Source organism: Argiope bruennichi, chromosome X2 (genome assembly GCF_947563725.1).
Source record: "Argiope bruennichi chromosome X2, qqArgBrue1.1, whole genome shotgun sequence".
In the NCBI taxonomy this organism is placed as follows: domain Eukaryota; kingdom Metazoa; phylum Arthropoda; class Arachnida; order Araneae; family Araneidae; genus Argiope; species Argiope bruennichi.
Genome location: NC_079163.1, coordinates 57,774,585 through 57,791,696, shown reverse-complemented (window position 1 = coordinate 57,791,696; position 17,112 = coordinate 57,774,585). Strand labels below are relative to the sequence as shown.

The window sequence follows — 17,112 nt, the reverse complement described above, 5'->3', positions numbered from 1 at the left end:
TATTTCTTAATTCATAATTATAAATATAACAGAATCTAAAACTTGTTTTCTTTCGAAATTCCTTACTTAATGTAGACCTTCAAATGGAATCAAAATTAATCTGTTAATGGAAAATTAATGTCCCAAAATGATATATGATGTTATGTCATTGAGAACATTCAATTTGATAAAACTTCTAAACTCTGAAACATGAAAAAGAAGGTGAAAAATTTATTAACGAATTTCCATCTTTATAAATAGAAAATAAGCGTTATAGAAAAATTAACTACACCTGTTTTATATGTTTTAGCACTGCAAAAGATAAAATTGCAAACAAACGTAGGAAGAACTGCATCGCCTTTTTATGATCAAGTTTAAATAACATTTCATGACTTCTAAAAAATATTTGAAAAGTTACAAGGCTCGAAATTAAAGAGTTGCATCTGCCCAAAAGAATTCTTATCAAATAGTTTTCAATAGCTCAATAGAGTTCAAGTGCATGACGTCATGATGCCGGAAGTTTTAAAGGGCAGACGTCGGTGTTAGGCTTGAGTTCACATTCAAGATTTTTTCTTTCACTTCAGACAATGTAGCAAAAATTATCTCTGGCTGCATTTTAAATTTTATTTTAAAGCTTTAGACTAAGTGGGATATGGAAAGTAGAAAAATCAATTGTCAGCATGAAAAAAGATGATTTTATTGTATATTATGAGGTATTCGAAAAATATCAGATTGACGGACTATCGGATAAATGAAAGTACAAAATTAGTGGAGGTTTATTAAATAAATGTATCTTGATATCAAAAAATTTGTTTATTACATAAAATATGTAAAATTACACAATACAATATAGAAAATCCTATTAAATATAATTCAAAACATAAATAGTAGCCAGCCGTTTACTTCCTCCGAAGATCACCGACATAAAGCGATTTGATTTTCCCTTTAAAATTGTCCATTGGCACTTCTGAAAGACTATACCAGACTATAAGAGCGGACGGATTAGTTCAGTGTCGGATTGCCGAAAGTCTATTCTTCCTACGAGAAGATACCATCCACTGGTAATTCAAATTATAACAGGACATGGGAGATTTCCCGCATATTTCCAAAGATCCGAAAGAATGCAGGAAAATAAATGCATCTGCGGAGGAATTGGTACTGTTTACCATTAAGGAATACATAGAAATCTTGGGATTAAGAAGGAATCTGAAAGTTGAAAATGTTGACTTAAGTACAGTACTGATAAATCTTGCCAGATAATCTAAAAAATCTAAAGGACATGATGTTAAAAATTGTCAGTTTTCTACCAACTGTTTGGAAGTTTAAAAGTGTTAGGGTTTCTGCTGTTGTGAAACGAAAATTTGGAGGAATATTGAGAATTTCGAAGAGATTTTCATTAAGTGATAGCCTGTTCCTTGTTCAATAGGAAGATAGGTGAACGGGAAGATGAGGAGGAAGGTCAGTGATTGACCATTTTGTGGCTAGTTGCCAATTGCCTCGAATAGGATGTCAGTTTGGTAATTGGTCAAGTGTTATGGACAGACTATGCTAAAGATAGCAGTCGGCCAGAGCAAATCCTGTCGATACTGCTACATTCAGTAGTGGTGGGTGATCGGTTTTACACAAGAAAAAGAAGTCTGTTTTTCCTTATAAATTTTCTGAATTAGATTAACCGAAATAGATTTTTGTACAGTATTTTTGATGCTAGTAGCTTTTTTTCCTTAATTTTTATTAATGGTGGAATTTTTTTGTATTAGTAAAAGTCTATATGGTGCTGGTTTAAAACTGAGTCAGATTAATAGTCATCTTAGAAAATAGATCTTGGGTCAATGTGCGAGAAGAAATTTTATTTTAGTGTATTCAGTTTTTGTTTTTCAATAGACAACACAAACTTCTATTGGGATTCCAACGAAGTTGGATGGAAAACAGAATCCAAGCATAAATAAACAAACTAAAATAAAAGCAATGAATAGCGAATTTTTAAAATCAGAAAAAAAAAATTAGAAGATTAACTAACATCATTTGCTGTTACGGATTCCTTTGCTTAAACTGGTTATATCACTTTAATTGTCGTACTGCTAAAAGTGATAAGCTATAGTCACCCACTTCTTGCTCAAAGACATCGGGTAAATCTGAATGACCGGCTATCACGAAGAGTAGCATATAATGTTTTTCACCTACTTATTACTTTATAAAAGTAATAGCCGCCTTTGGCCACCAACTTGCTCACTTGATTGCATTTCTTATCTGCTAAATGTCTTGTAACGTTCTTGTTTCTTTAGTTTCCTTGAAAAGGGTATATCCGATTATGATGCACATTTAACCCGAATAATTTCATGCTACTTTGAGAAAACTTAAAGTAAGGGTGGATAAATATTGCTGTAATATTATAAAAATAATAAAACAATTCAAATTATTTTTTAAAATCTAAAAATTCCTTGACCATGAACTTACACACAAATAAATGATGATATATCATATAAATGCAGTGAAAAATGAGAATTGCTGAAAAACAAATAAAATCTTTAACTTTTAACTTTAAGAAACTTTAACTTAAGAAAATCACAAACATATGCCAAAACATGCAAATTAAAATATATTACTGCATGTGTATACTATGAATTAAAAATCAAACAAAATTTTATATTGGGTTGGCAACTAAGTAATTGCGCATTTTTTTTTTAGAAAATCAAAGAATTTTTTCATGGAACTAAATAACTTTATTCTGTAATGTATTTCCCATTTTGATCAATAACCTTTTGCCATCTTTCAAGCAGCATCATAATCCCACGTTCATAAAACTTCTGGTTTTTATTAGCAAAAAACTGAATCAGGTACGATTTGACATCATTATCATTATTGAAATTTTTACCATTCAAGGAGTTTTGTAAAGATCGAAACAAAAAAAGTAATCAGATGGTGCAAGGTCAGGACTATATGGTGGATGTGGCAAAACATCCCAACCAAGCTCCAATAATTTTTGCCGAGTGACCAAAGATGTGTGTGGCCTTGCATTGTCATGATGGAATACAACACCTTTTCGATTTGTCAATTCGGTCAGCTTTTCTTCAACTGCATTGTTTAATTTCGTTAGTTGTTCAATGTAGACATCAGAATTGATCGTTCGGTTGGGTGGTAAGAGTTCAAAGTAGACAATTCCTTTGTAATCCCACCAAACTGATAAAAAAACCTTCTTTTGATGAATATCAGCTTTTGATGTTGTTTGAGTTGGTTCACCTGGCCTGCTCCACGATCTTTTCCGCTTGATATTGTTGTAAACAACCCATTTTTCATCGCCAGTTATCAGTCGTTTTAAAAATGGATAATTTTCATTACGTTTCTTTAGCAAATTGCAGCTGTTAATGCGTTGCGTTAAATGCGTTTCTTTCAGTTCGTGAGGAATCCATGTATCGAGTTTTTGAACATAGCCAAGTTGTTTTAAGTGATTTTCAATGCATGTATGTGATACATGAAGCTTCTGTGCAATCTCACGTGTTGTACTGTGACGATCCGAATCGATTATTGCTTTGATTAGGTCGTCATCAACTTCAACTGGACGACCAGAGCGTTTTTCATCTTTTGAGTGAAAAATCACCAGAACGAAATTTGGCAAATCAATTTTCACACTGCCGTTCTTTTAAGGCTTCGTCACCATAAACAGCACATAACTTTTTATGAGATTGCGATGCGTTTTTCTCTTTGCGGAAATAAAAAAGCAAAATATGACGAAAATGTTCCTTTTGATTTTCCATTTTTCAACGAACGCCAAACGAAAACTACGCAACCGATCAAAAAACTTTTTTTACTGATTGACAGCTGAATTGCCAGCTATCAAATAACAAAATGTGTTTTATATTTGTACTACGTCTGCAAACCTAAAAATTCAACTGAAGCCATCTATGAGTGAAATCCGTAATTACTTAGTTGCCAACCCAATAGTTAATGCTCAAAGAAAGCAATTCTATATCAAAATTTCAACAATGGAAAAAATGGGATTTATTGAGTTAACTGGAAAATGAATTGGTTTGAATTTCACATCAAAGAAAGGCATTATTATGAATAATAATTTAAATTATTTTCTTAATGTTTTTAAATGTAATAAAAATTGTAAGAATGCAATTCTTAGAATTGTTTCTGAGTGGGCTCGGAGACGAATTTTTAAAAAATGAATTCTAGAATTATAACATTTATCGTTAAAAAGATCGATTATTACCAGAGTCTATTTTCCCAAACTGCAATAGTTTAAGAGCCTTTATTCCTTTTAAATTATTTTTAATTTTTAACGCTCTCTGAATTTGTGTAACTTAGCTTTTTGACTTTAGTTTTGTAAAATTTTGTAATTAAACTATAAAATAATTTTCTGAATGTATTTATTATGAATTTTAAAAGTGCAAAATGCTCCTAGAAGTGCACTAAAAATTTAGATTTTTAAATTAAAAATAATTGAAATTTGCTCTTCAAAAGTGATTTTTCGAATCATGATTCCAATAAATCAGATTAATATTTAACTTATATAACTTTTACTGAAAAAAAATCTTGCATGGCAGGATTAATTAATAATTCATTTTCAATTTATTTCTGTTAATTAATAATTCTTAGCATTTCATAGTATAGCAGTTTAGAGATAACATTTAGATTCGGAAATCAATGCCATTGAAAATACATTGTTTGTGGGAGGGTCCAATAAATATTCAATCAACTTTTAGGATCAATCGTTCTAATATAAATGTGGCAATTAGGTTAATGGATTAGATGTCATAGTTATGATCTGGATGTGGTTAAAATAAGTTTTGTTCCAAAATAACCCAAAGGTGCCTTAGAAATGGAACGTGAATCTGATTAAACGAATATTTCTAATATTTGACTAATTTATGTTATTATCTTTACAGTCATCCATTATCTTTATAGTCATCAGAATAACTTTTAAGAAATGCCATATTACTTTAGTAGGTCTGATTATGTCGACCACGTGAATTCTTTTATTTCTCAAATATCTTTTACCGAAACAACTCATAACCTTTAATAATACAACAATATACTCAGAAACGATTTTATCAACTTTCTCATATTTTTTTTTTTAGGAAAACGAATGGTGATGACGAAAAAGTCCTGCCAAGATCCTTTGGGAAACAAAGGAACCTGCATGTTTAAATACGACTGTATTAGGCAGAAAGGTGTAACTTTGTCCACATGTGTTGATGGTTTTTTGTTTGGAGCTTGTTGCTTTTTGAAAGAGGAATCCATTCAAATTATTTCAGATGATGTTCATTCCGTCAATTATAAAGGGCAGAACGAAACTATATATAATTTTTACCAAATAGAATCGGAAGCGCCCTTAAATAATTCAACAGAACCCTCTCTTCATTTAGAAGACATCTCTAATGCATCTTTTAATAATTTCTCAAATAAAAATTTTCAAGAGCATTCATCAACAAACGTATCAGATCTCTTTTACAGTTCCGAAACTAAACAAAGTACTACAATTGACCTTTCTATTTATGGAAATAATTTCACAACTTTTAAGAATGTTCTTCACAAACAAGTACATAATACTACCCATATTCCCTCAGCTGCTGTTGCAAATTTTTCGAAGTCTTTGGTTTCTGAATCTATTACTTTCTTCACACGACCAATAGATTATAATGAAAAAATAATAATGAATAACGAGTCATCTTCATTAAGTCCTACATTTCAAAATAGTACAAGAATCAATAACTCAAATGTTCTTCCTGAGTTTCCAAGCTCAACTGAATCCCATTCTATTCCTGTTTCTGAATCTTCTGAAAAAGTAGAATTCGAAGAATATAGAAATAAATTAACAAGCATCAGTCATTTTGACAACAGTAATATGGAAAGCAGTACAGCCGATACTATTAATCTCTTTAATGAAGAACAGGAAAATTCAACTGCACTAAATAAATCGATTTTCTCTGATTTAAATTCAACCGATTCTTCTACAAGCACCGACGAAACTGTCTTTCAAGATATTCTGGTAACTACCGAAAAACCTTATGAAATGGAAGAACCAGATGGATTGATAAATGAAAATTTGCCTTTCGATTATAATTATTTAAATATCCAATCTTCGCAGCCAACAGACAGCTATATGGTTTCTTCATTTCAAATTAATTTTTTGACGATTTCTGAAAATAACTCCACAAACGTTTACAATTCAACAAATGAATCTGGTTATGAAAATTTTGTTATTCTAAATAAAAATTTTACTACTGAACCAACTCAAAATACAGTTATTTTTAGCACCATTGAAACTCCATCGATTCAGACAAATTCAGAACCAACGAATTTTGAAGTCTTAACGGTATCACAAGATTATCCTAAATTGACTGAATTGGAGGAAGAAGAATTACTAAATGCAAACATAACTTCAAGTAATTTTGGCGTATTCGAGAACACTACCTTCTACGATGGAACTTCAACATCGCCTAACAACTTGACAGAGATTTTTAACTCAAAAGCAAGCAATTCCAACATAAAGTCATTTGATAAAAAAACAACAAAAAGTGATGTTCTTCCGAGTCTTCCGTGGTCTTCAAATTCTATTCTTCCGGAAAGTTTTCAATCTGTTATCTCACAGCTGATTGAAAAGGAAGTATCTAGTCCTGAAAATTTCATTTTGAATTATGAAACACATGCAACTCCAGCTGTTGACGTAAATACGTTGGTGGACCAAAGTTTATTTCTAGATTCTGAAGAAAACCTAAATATGGAATTTAAAAGTCACAATATTTCTGGATTTGTTGATGAAAATTTTTTCTCAAGTGAATTAGATCAAGACTTAAATACCAAATTTCCGGACCTTGATAATTTTACTTTTACACCTTCACCTGGTTCCTCCATAACATTGAATGTCAATAAATTCGATGATGTTAATAAAAATATTTTACTAATACCAAATGTTTTTATCAATGATTTAGCAAAAAACGAAATAAATGTAACATTAAGTGTAAATCTGAGTAATGATGTTTCTCCAAAAGATGAGTTGGAAATAACATCTAATATATATAACATTGAGGAAATTCCACATACTGTAGAAGATTTCACGCTTGAATCTGAAGGTGAAAAAACTGAGGTAGGCATATCTACATCGTCTTCTTTAGGTTTTCTCACTGAGCAAAATAAAGTGTCCGAATCGAATTTGAACTCATACATGGATGAAATTCTACTTTCAGCACAGACTGAAGCTTATACATTTCCAACCACAGTTTTTCAAGATAGCAGTAACCAGGAAAAAAATAATATTCAAATTTCAACATTGCAACTACTTGATCAGAGCTTCTCTGAACCAATAACTTCTTTTCCTAATGTACAAAGTCAATCATTGGACAATTCATTGTATAATGCCACAGAAGTTTCAGCAACACTACCTGAAGAAGCAGCAACGAATAGTTATCCTACAGTAATACAGATTATTAATAATCACACTGGCAAAAACTCATCTGCAATTAATTTTTTAAATCACATGAGGGACTCAAATGAGTCCTTTGTAAGTACTATTTTTGCTCAATCCGAGAAAACTGGAATAGAAGAAAACGCTACTATTTATCCCATTGTAAATAACGGTACAGAGAATAGAAATGATTTATATGAAATAGAAACATTCATAAATACATCTACTCCAATAATTTTAAATGTTGAGAATTTTGAAGAAAGTCAGCTAGTTGATTCATCGACACATCTGGTTGTCAGTTCCGATATTTCTAACTCTTTTAATGAATCAGTAGATTCTAGTCAAAGCATATCATCTGAAATATTATCTTCATATACAGACTTCAATTCGACAAATACGTTCCCATCAGTTTTAATTGATAATTTAACTAGTCCTCTTGCAACAATTATTTATGATGATATAAAAGACATGGATTTTGAAGAACAGTATTTAACTCATACGGATGGACAATCTATTGAAAATACTGATGATTTCCATAATATGATCTTTGCAGAAGATGAACATTCAACTGGATACGTCAGCCACTTAGATGAAAATTCAGACCACACAATAAGTGAAACCAAATCAACACAAAATATTATTCTATTTAATTACACTGATGAGAATTCTGATGACGGCATATTTGTTTCGCATATCACAACAGAACTCAGTAATGCTGAAACTTCCGAATTTACTACCAAAAATACTGAAATTTCCGAAACGGTTTTACCATCTGCATTAACTTCACTTTCAGATATGAATGCCTTGACAGATACGGGAAAGCCTCCTCTTCCAATTTCTTCATTACTTACAGATCTGAGTGATTCAGATACATCTATAGCAACTTCATCTACTGACATTATTTCGTCCACTATTTCGCCATATGCTACAATCACACAAAGCTTAAATTTTCCAACACATGGGGATGTATTTCCAAATACCTCGCACGAACTTTCTGTCATTCATTCAACCGGAAATACAACATTATCAACTTTGTCAACATTAAAATCGCCTAGTATTCAAGATGCTGAAACAACGAATCCCGATGAATTTATCAATTTGTCAACACAAGCGTATTCAAGACCAATTCCAGTAACAACGACGGCACCTAAGGTTGATGTGCAGAGATGGAATTATAAAAAAGGTAGATTTTTTCATAATAATATCACTGATATTTTAAAAAGACTATTATGCAAAATGAACACGGAATAAAAATTTAAGTAGTAATAAATAATTATGTTCAATTCTTTCATTCGATGAACAGTTATTTTTCAGATAATTTATCAGACAGCTAACTACGATTAACTAAATTTCAATCATTTCCAATGTTGATATTTTTTGTTCTAATCAATTCTATACATTTCCTAAATTAAAAAAAAAATTATTTCCTTTTCCCAACTTGAGCATTAGGTATTTTTGGGGACCCAGGTGGGAATAGCTAAAAATGTTTTTAAATAATATTTGAAATAATTATTAATATACTAGATATTTGAGGTTGATAGATTTTTCAATAATTATATTGAAAAAGTACTAACGTCCTTCCACAAGATTTAAGACCAAAGTGTTTAATAACAGAATGTGTCATATCATTTATGGAAATTTTGCTCATAATTCAAAAGAAATTCAGATTGATTGAATAGGGATTTTTTTAAATAAATAAAAGCGATCCTAAAGCATTAGTTTCATTATGATTCCTGAAGTTCAAAATATAAATCCGTAATTAGAGGGATTTTCACCTTCGTCTAAATAAGTTTTACAAAATTATCGATAAATATAGAAGTCACGTCTTATTGATAACATACGAAATCGCGGACTATATCATTACAGATTTGCATATGAGTCGCAATTTACTTCTTTGTAAAAGTATTCGCACTTATTTAATATAAATAATTTTTCCCTCCCTTTTCCTTGTTTTTCCCTCTAGATAGGGTAAAATAGAACCATATGAAGAATGAAGGACAATCACGATGCAGCGTCTGTTACAAAGAATAATAATAAAGCAATAAAAACATTTTTTCCGCATCAAAATTTTCCATCTTGAATTATTTTTCAATTCAATATTTTCCTATTTTATAATTTTTTGTAGGATTTTCATAAAATAAGTATTTAAAAGTTCTTATCATTCATTATTGAAATTCTGTTTAAAATATTTCTTCAAAGAATTCATATTGTAAATTTGAGAAATTTGTAAACTTAGCATCAACACTTACATTAGAAGCAAAAATATGAGCAAAAATGATATTTCTTTTTTTTTACATCATTTTATTTATATATATAGCGATTATAACAACTGTTCCTTTATCAAATTATAGCAAATATTTTTCTGGAATTTTATTTTTGGCTGCTTGAATTTGAAAATATTTTTGCATGATTTTAGACTGCGGCGTAAGATTGATGCCTGTGGGTCGAATAGTTGGTGGAAAAAATACATTTTTTGGAAAATGGCCTTGGCAAGTAAGTGGTAAATTATCCATTTTAATTTGGTGCCGTAATCTTACAAAATTAAGACCTCACAAACCATCTAAACTGGTTATACATATTTATCTAGATATCTTTCTTAGAAAAACTCTTTGTAATTTAACAAGATAAATTTTGATTTGTTTTGAACCGGCAGCAGGGTATTTTGATGAATGGTGTAAAGTCTCGATAAAATTCGTAGATGGACTCTCCAGTTTACAAGAAGGTGGTACAGAGGAGGATAGTAACTGAATTTTTATTTCCTTGTAACTACCTAACTATTGAAAATGGAAAGCTCAAATTAGACAAATTATCACCTCATTACAAAGCACAATTCTTATATTAGAAGCAATAGACTCCTAGACTACAATGCACTCCCGGGTATTCGGCCAAATGTGACGGAAGAATAGGCCGGATAAAACAAAAAAGCCTGAGTTCTGTGAAATTTGTTTGCCCACCAACACCAGAAGACAAAGCTTTTATACCAAAACTCACTGTTATAATACGCATTTTCACATTTCTTATTGAGTTCTATGCCCTCCATTTATCTTAAGCCACGTATAATGTGAACGCGGCCACAGTCCAGTGAATCATCGAAGCAGTTGCCGATAACTTGTTGATTTAAAATAGAATTATCTGTACTGTAGTTTATATATGTTTATATAATGCACTGCAAGAATTTATTAGAGAAAAGTAAGTTAAAGCATATAAACTATTTACATTTTAACGTGAATTCTGTTCACTCCACTGTGGTATACTTAAAAAATCATTAAGCATACTCCCAACCAAGAACAATTTACAAATGCTGTAAGTGCTGTGCAGTTATAATCGGGAACAGCGGCAACAGCCGAGGTCCGTTGCACACTGGCGAAATAATGAATAACGAGCAGAACGCTGCTCTTTTCCGGGCACGACTTGTATTTTGCACAGGACACATAAGATGATCGTTGCAGACGCTTACTTCCAATGCCTTGCCAATGATGCCAATGCTATGCCTTGTCTTTCTCAATTAATTATAAGAAAGAAAACTTGGCCGTATAGTACGGAAGCTGGGTAGTCGCGAACCGGATACTCGGGAGTGCATTGCACTTTTTAACCTGGGCATGTGTTATTTCATGGAAAAACTTTCTTCGGGTACATTTTCTTCTATCTCATTCATTCTCATAATCAAAATCCTTATGGAATTAGAGGTGGAAAAAACGGAGAGGTTTGAATTTTTCATCTCCGAATAAAAAGAATTTTGTCTTGCCGACAGGAGTTTTTCTTTGTAATTTTATCAAATGTTGATACCAGATCAACATTTGATAAAAATTAAATAGAAAATATGATTTCAAATTAAACCGCAAAGTTAAAACTCATTGTAGATGAAACTAGCATTCATAGCAATTTTCCCACTTAATTTCATTTGTACAGTATTTTTAAGAGAGTTTTTTTCTTTTTCACTTTAAAAAACTATTATGATCTCATAATTATTTTTCTGCTACATTATTTTCATTTTGAGCAAAGGACTGAGTTAAGTTTACTGGAGCAAATGGTTGTATTCGATCAAGTTATTCCAAACAGAATGGACAGCTATGCTAATGAAGGCAGAACGTGGATTTTTTTGAAGGAACATAGCAATTATTTGTAATTGTTTTTACTTATTTTTGTTATTTCTAATGGTAGTTGTCATAGATAAGCCTACTGACTTTAGAAGTCAGTGATTTTAAGTCAAGGGTGATTCTCTTGTTTTTCAATAGCGCCATCTAGGGCCAAGAGTACGACTTAGCTACACACACGTCACAACCCTTTTTACGGGACGGGCTTCATTCATGCATTTATTCACTCATCCACAGATCGTAATTTAGACCTAAATCAGAGAACGATCACCCCTGATCCAGTACCCCCAGTGGTATTACTCTCGACATGGAGGATGTTATTTTTAATTTGACATAGCGAAGTCAAAGCTACTGATGAAGGCCAAAAGGTTCCGGAAAGATAATAAATCTCTGAGGTATGAATACTTTTTGCCGGAGATCGAAGTTTAAAACTCTAAACGGTTAATATGTTTTGTAGGCAAAACTGAATAGTATATGCGGCATGTCTGGGGGGATTCTATGCCCCATAAAAATCTTTATGTGAAACAAGAGTGTCCTTTCGAGTCGCTTTAATTTTACATTAACTTCTCCCTCTTTATTCTTCATTGATTAAAACTGGACATTCCAAAATCGCTTATTTTTAACTAAGCGATCTTACATATCTTCCATGAGTGTAATAAAAATCTTCAAAATATTTTTCCATGTAGTAAACGAAATAAGACAATTATTGTTAATCGTATTTAGTTTTGAAATTGAATCAATTGAAGTATTTCATATATTGCTTTTATATTTGCAGGCGTTGGTAAAGGAAGCTACATGGTTAGGTCTTTTTGTAAAAAACAAATGTGGTGGAGTGCTCATTACTTCAAAATACGTGTTGACGGCTGCTCATTGTCAACCTGGGTAATGTATAGATAATATGTTTAAGTCTATTTTATTGTTTCAATCAAGCGATTATATATAATAAATATTTTCATATTATGTACAAGGTGGCAGACCGGAAACATATGTTTTCTGAATTTATCTTTTAGTTTCATATGGATTTTAATTCTAGTCCTTTTTTTACACTTGCTCTTTCCGCTTCATTTAAATCCCTGATTCAACTGATCAGGGATACCAATGATTCTAGACGCAGGGGCATGGAGTAGTGTTCCATAATAGTGGTGGTATTTATGAGAGAATCTTTCTTCTGATTTATCGTGCATTGTCGTTTAATATCCAACGTATTAATCTGGACTAGAAAGGAACACACGGTTTCTTATGAAACATTTATTAAAAGGAGAGAGCTTATGATTACCATAGTGAAACCCACAATTATAATATCATTATTTAATGGTTCTATTGCAACAGATATCACAATCAGTCGAAAATCTAGCATTACGTAAGCCAGTTTTAAAAAATTGAATGAGAACTTCAGAGTCGAAGAATTATTAGTAGGCAGGATGAGTGGCTTCAGCAAGCATGGTGCCAAGGCTTTTATGAATAAAGATTCATGTCTCAAACCAGTATTTTTTCACTAACAAACGGAGTTCTCACTTGAATTACGCTTTTTTCTTCATTTCAGCATTTGAAAATTCAATGTTGTCTGATTTATCTAAAAGTTTTTCCATGCGCCATTGTGTATGAGTAAATCAAGCAAAAGAGTTTCTTAATTTTACCATTATAAAATGTCCTTCAAATGTGTGTACAATTTAAAATAAGCGTTTGTAATGAAAATATTCTGTTTAAAAGAAAGAATGGAGACACATTTACATTTTTATTGGTTCTGGTCATTCTTCTCTTTTTATTTTGATACTTCTCGACAATTTTCTTTCTTTAAATTAAGTCTCCAAGAAAGTTTTAATGGTCTTAGGTTTATGTTGAAGTAACTGATATCAAAATTAATGTTACTTTTGCCAAATCGGCTCCAGTTTCTAAAATAATGCATATTCCTAACATCACAATATCGTCTGCAACTGTAATGCATGCAACTAATTTTAGTTTTTATATTTATTTGCCTACTCTTTTCATTTGATATTTTATTTATAAATTAAATACCACAATAGAAATAATCTAAATCGTAAACTAACAAGAATTTGGGTCATATTTGAAAATCAAGATAAGTCTTGGACTCAACCCGAAGTTTTCAAGAAGTCTGTTGCGTGTTTACGGCAATAGGAAAAAAATTTGAGATTCGATATGCCAGTGTTGTGGACAAGGCCTCACACCGATTGCTATTACTTTGTTTTGTGAATGTGAAAGACTTCAATTGTTATTTGAAAAGTCAGTAAGAATACTCTGATTTGGAATCAGCACGATGACATGCCACAAAATACAAATATACCTATATCAAGCGATTATATATAACAAGCAACGTTCAGCGGACTAAGGAATGTTACTCAAGATACACAGAACTCTGAATTTAAAAGGGGAAATAAATATGAAATAAGCTTGTTAACACCATAACAATTTTCTGAAGATTTCGATAATTTACTGATTTTATACAAGAACTTGTGTTTTCAAATCAATATTAAGATCTTTTAGTAATTAAATGAAGTTTGTACACGCTTATTTCTAGACGTTAAAATAACAAAACCAGGGAGGAGGAAATATTTTCAGATTTGAGTCAAGATTGGGAGCTTGTGTATTGCAATAACCTTCTTCCGCTTCTGGCACATAGTATAGGAATTAGAACCAGAAGTTTGAAATAAGTGTTATTGCGCAAGATTATTCTTCTCTGTGAATAATTCTTTCTGTAAAACTCAAGGAAGAATTTCAAAATGAATAAAATGACGATTGAAAATGGTCTGACAGACGTTCTATTACTAGCAACATCAATGGTTTCTTTATACAGATAGACTTGCCACTGGATAACAAAATGAACATTCAAAGCACCTCTATTTCATCTGCTTGAGGGCTAGAATATGGCATACGGAATTCACTGGAAAAAAGTAAATTGGCCGTTAAGATAAATGTCGATTGTAAGCATTTCAGTAAATCCTTGGTGTCAGAAATAAGATAATTCTACCACCACTTTATGTAAACTTATGCCTCATGAAACAGCTTGCTAGTATTCAAAGAATGTAATTGTTTGTATTTCACTTGTAAATTATATAACGGACTGAGCAGAGAATTTTCATAATCCTCAAATTCTTAAACTCGTTGATGAATCAAAAATTTCAGCACCCATAGCTAATATCGAGTCTTCTACTTGGTCATGTCTCATCAGAGTTTCCAAGAAATTTTTCAATAATTACCAAGCAGATAATTACCAAGAATTAATGCAAAATATGCTTTAAAGTTTTGAAAAATTGGGTTCTATTATGATCATAATGGTGCTTTTTCTACATAATAACTTGAACAAATTTCTAGAAGTTCTGGGGGATTTTAATGAAGAACAAGAAGACAGGAGCTACCAGGATATCTGAGTAATGGAACAAAGATAAATTAGAATGGAAAATTACTGCTGGAACATTCAACGGGGAACTTCCACTGCACATAAAAGATAATCATATAAGGGCATTTTCCTAAATCATTGAACTAATATATTTAGTATTCATTTTACTGGATTTAATGCAGCACCATTATATATTTATAACATACCATTATTATTGACAAATTTATATTTATTTCAAAAGTTTTGCTTCAAATTTTATTCTTTAACTTACATTTCCGAAGATTTCATGTGTTTCTTATTGATATATCTTCGGATTTATATGTTGATTATTATTTAGGTTAAGATTGACATATTGTACTTATTTTATTATTGATTTACTTCGATTTCTGTTATTATTGAAATGAAATGGAAGCCGATCATACAAAAAGAAGTGTCAGATTCTAAATAAACACAATGAAATTACTCTAAAATATCCGAAATTTAACAGTAAAAGGAATGTAGAGCAATACATTGCGTGCCCTCGGCCTTCACTTATTATTGCCAGAACTTGTTTCTCTAAGCATTTCTTCTATTTGAAAGAATTTCTTTATGATGTCTATTTCTCATATTAAATTCACAACATTCTTTGGACATCAGGGCTTATTTTAATTCAACGAACCAATAAACACAATTGCCTGACTCCTCTAAGGAGGCCAAGAGTCATTAGTGATTCAGAAGAGCTAGCAATAATAAACTTTTAAAAACCAAACTTCTAATGACAAAATAAAACTAGAAACATCGCAATTTCTAATTTCTTTTGCGAATTCTTACTGTCACCTGTGCTTGCAAAGTTGGCGTGAAAGAGTGCGTTGATATAATTGTCCCCAAATCAAATAGTGTCTTAAAATGGGAATTAAGAGAAAAAATAAAACTGCAATAGTTTGACAGATCGTATATGTCCAAAAAAGAAAGACTTGAGTGATTTCCCGCTATTTCCAAAGATTTGTAAGAATTCAGGAAAATAAATGCGTCTGTGGAGGAATCGGTAATGTTTATCATTATTTAAAGGAATGTACAGAGATCTCGGGATTAAAAAAGAATCTGAAAGTTGAAAATGATGACTTAAGTACAGTACTGAAGGTACCTGATGGACATGATATTAAAAATTGTCCGTTTTTTACCAACTGTTTAAAAGTGTTTGGATTTCGGTCGTTGTGAAACAAGAATTTGGAGGAATATTGAAAATTTCGAGGAGATTTTCTTTAAGTGAGGGCTTGGTCCTTGTTCAATAGGAAGATAGGTGAACGGAAAGATAAGGAGAAAGGTCGTTGATTGACCAATTTGTGGCTATAGGTCATTTGTCTCAAAGAGGATGTCAGTTTGGTGAATCAGCCAGCGTTATGGATGGACTATACTAAAAATAGCAATCTGCTACAACAAATCCTGTCTATACCACAAAGTTTAGTGGTGGCTGGGTGGTCGGCTGTAAATAAGAAGTCGCCTGTGCTTGCAAAATTATATGACCATTTTAAATTGACCACGAGCATTGTGGACAGTCTGCATTTAATAAAAGCATGAAAGTATTCTTTCACTTGCACTTTCTTTCTCTCCAATAAGTTTCGGTGAAGTTAATGATTTCGTTAATATCATGAAGTATTTATTTTATAAGTGGAAGTTCTCCTTGTAGTCAAACATATCTAATAGGTTACTTCTCCTGATATAATTATTCCTACTGTAATTTCTAATTAAAAAAAAGAGTATAAAAAACATTTTATTTATTTCTTCAGATATTGATTTACATTCTTTTCTCATGAATGAACTAATCTAGGGAGACAGAAAAGTTCACAAATCAACTGGTAAAATTTGCACTTGAATATTATTGTGAACAAACAATCATTATATGCAAGTAAATTTTTAGAACTCCAAACTTTTGAGAGTCATATTGAATATGTTATTTTTAAAGTTCAAGTAATAAAGAATAATTTTTAAATGTTAACATGGCGCATTCTTTCACATTATTCAATAAAAAAGTTCTATGATTTTATCTGCATTCATAAGAAATATTGAATTTTTGAATTATAACATGGGAAAGAAAAACGGAAATTTTCTCTAGATTTATACACTTGTAGAAGCAGAAAAAGATTTTCAAAATTTTACTATTGCTGAATGATAAAAATGGTTAGTTACTTAAAAAGAAAATTCGAAATAGTTTCCATGAAACCCTAATTTTTTATTAAAATTTTTTCCAATAAAACATTACATGCAGGCTAAGTATTTAAAGAATTAATAGTTTTGTG

The 17,112-nt window shown here is 31.2% G+C and overlaps 1 protein-coding gene across 8 annotated transcripts in view; it reads left to right on the top strand.

Moving 5' to 3' along the window:
- LOC129960164 (uncharacterized) overlaps positions 1-17,112 on the top strand; it is a 155,795-nt gene that overhangs the window by 131,526 nt on the left and 7,157 nt on the right. For all 8 annotated transcript variants that reach the window (XM_056073362.1, XM_056073360.1, XM_056073357.1 and 5 more), the window contains 3 exons: positions 5,061-8,570; positions 9,804-9,880; positions 12,257-12,363. In XM_056073362.1, coding sequence (XP_055929337.1) covers positions 5,061-8,570; positions 9,804-9,880; positions 12,257-12,363 — 3,694 coding nt within the window. The remainder of the gene's footprint in view (positions 1-5,060; positions 8,571-9,803; positions 9,881-12,256; positions 12,364-17,112) is intronic.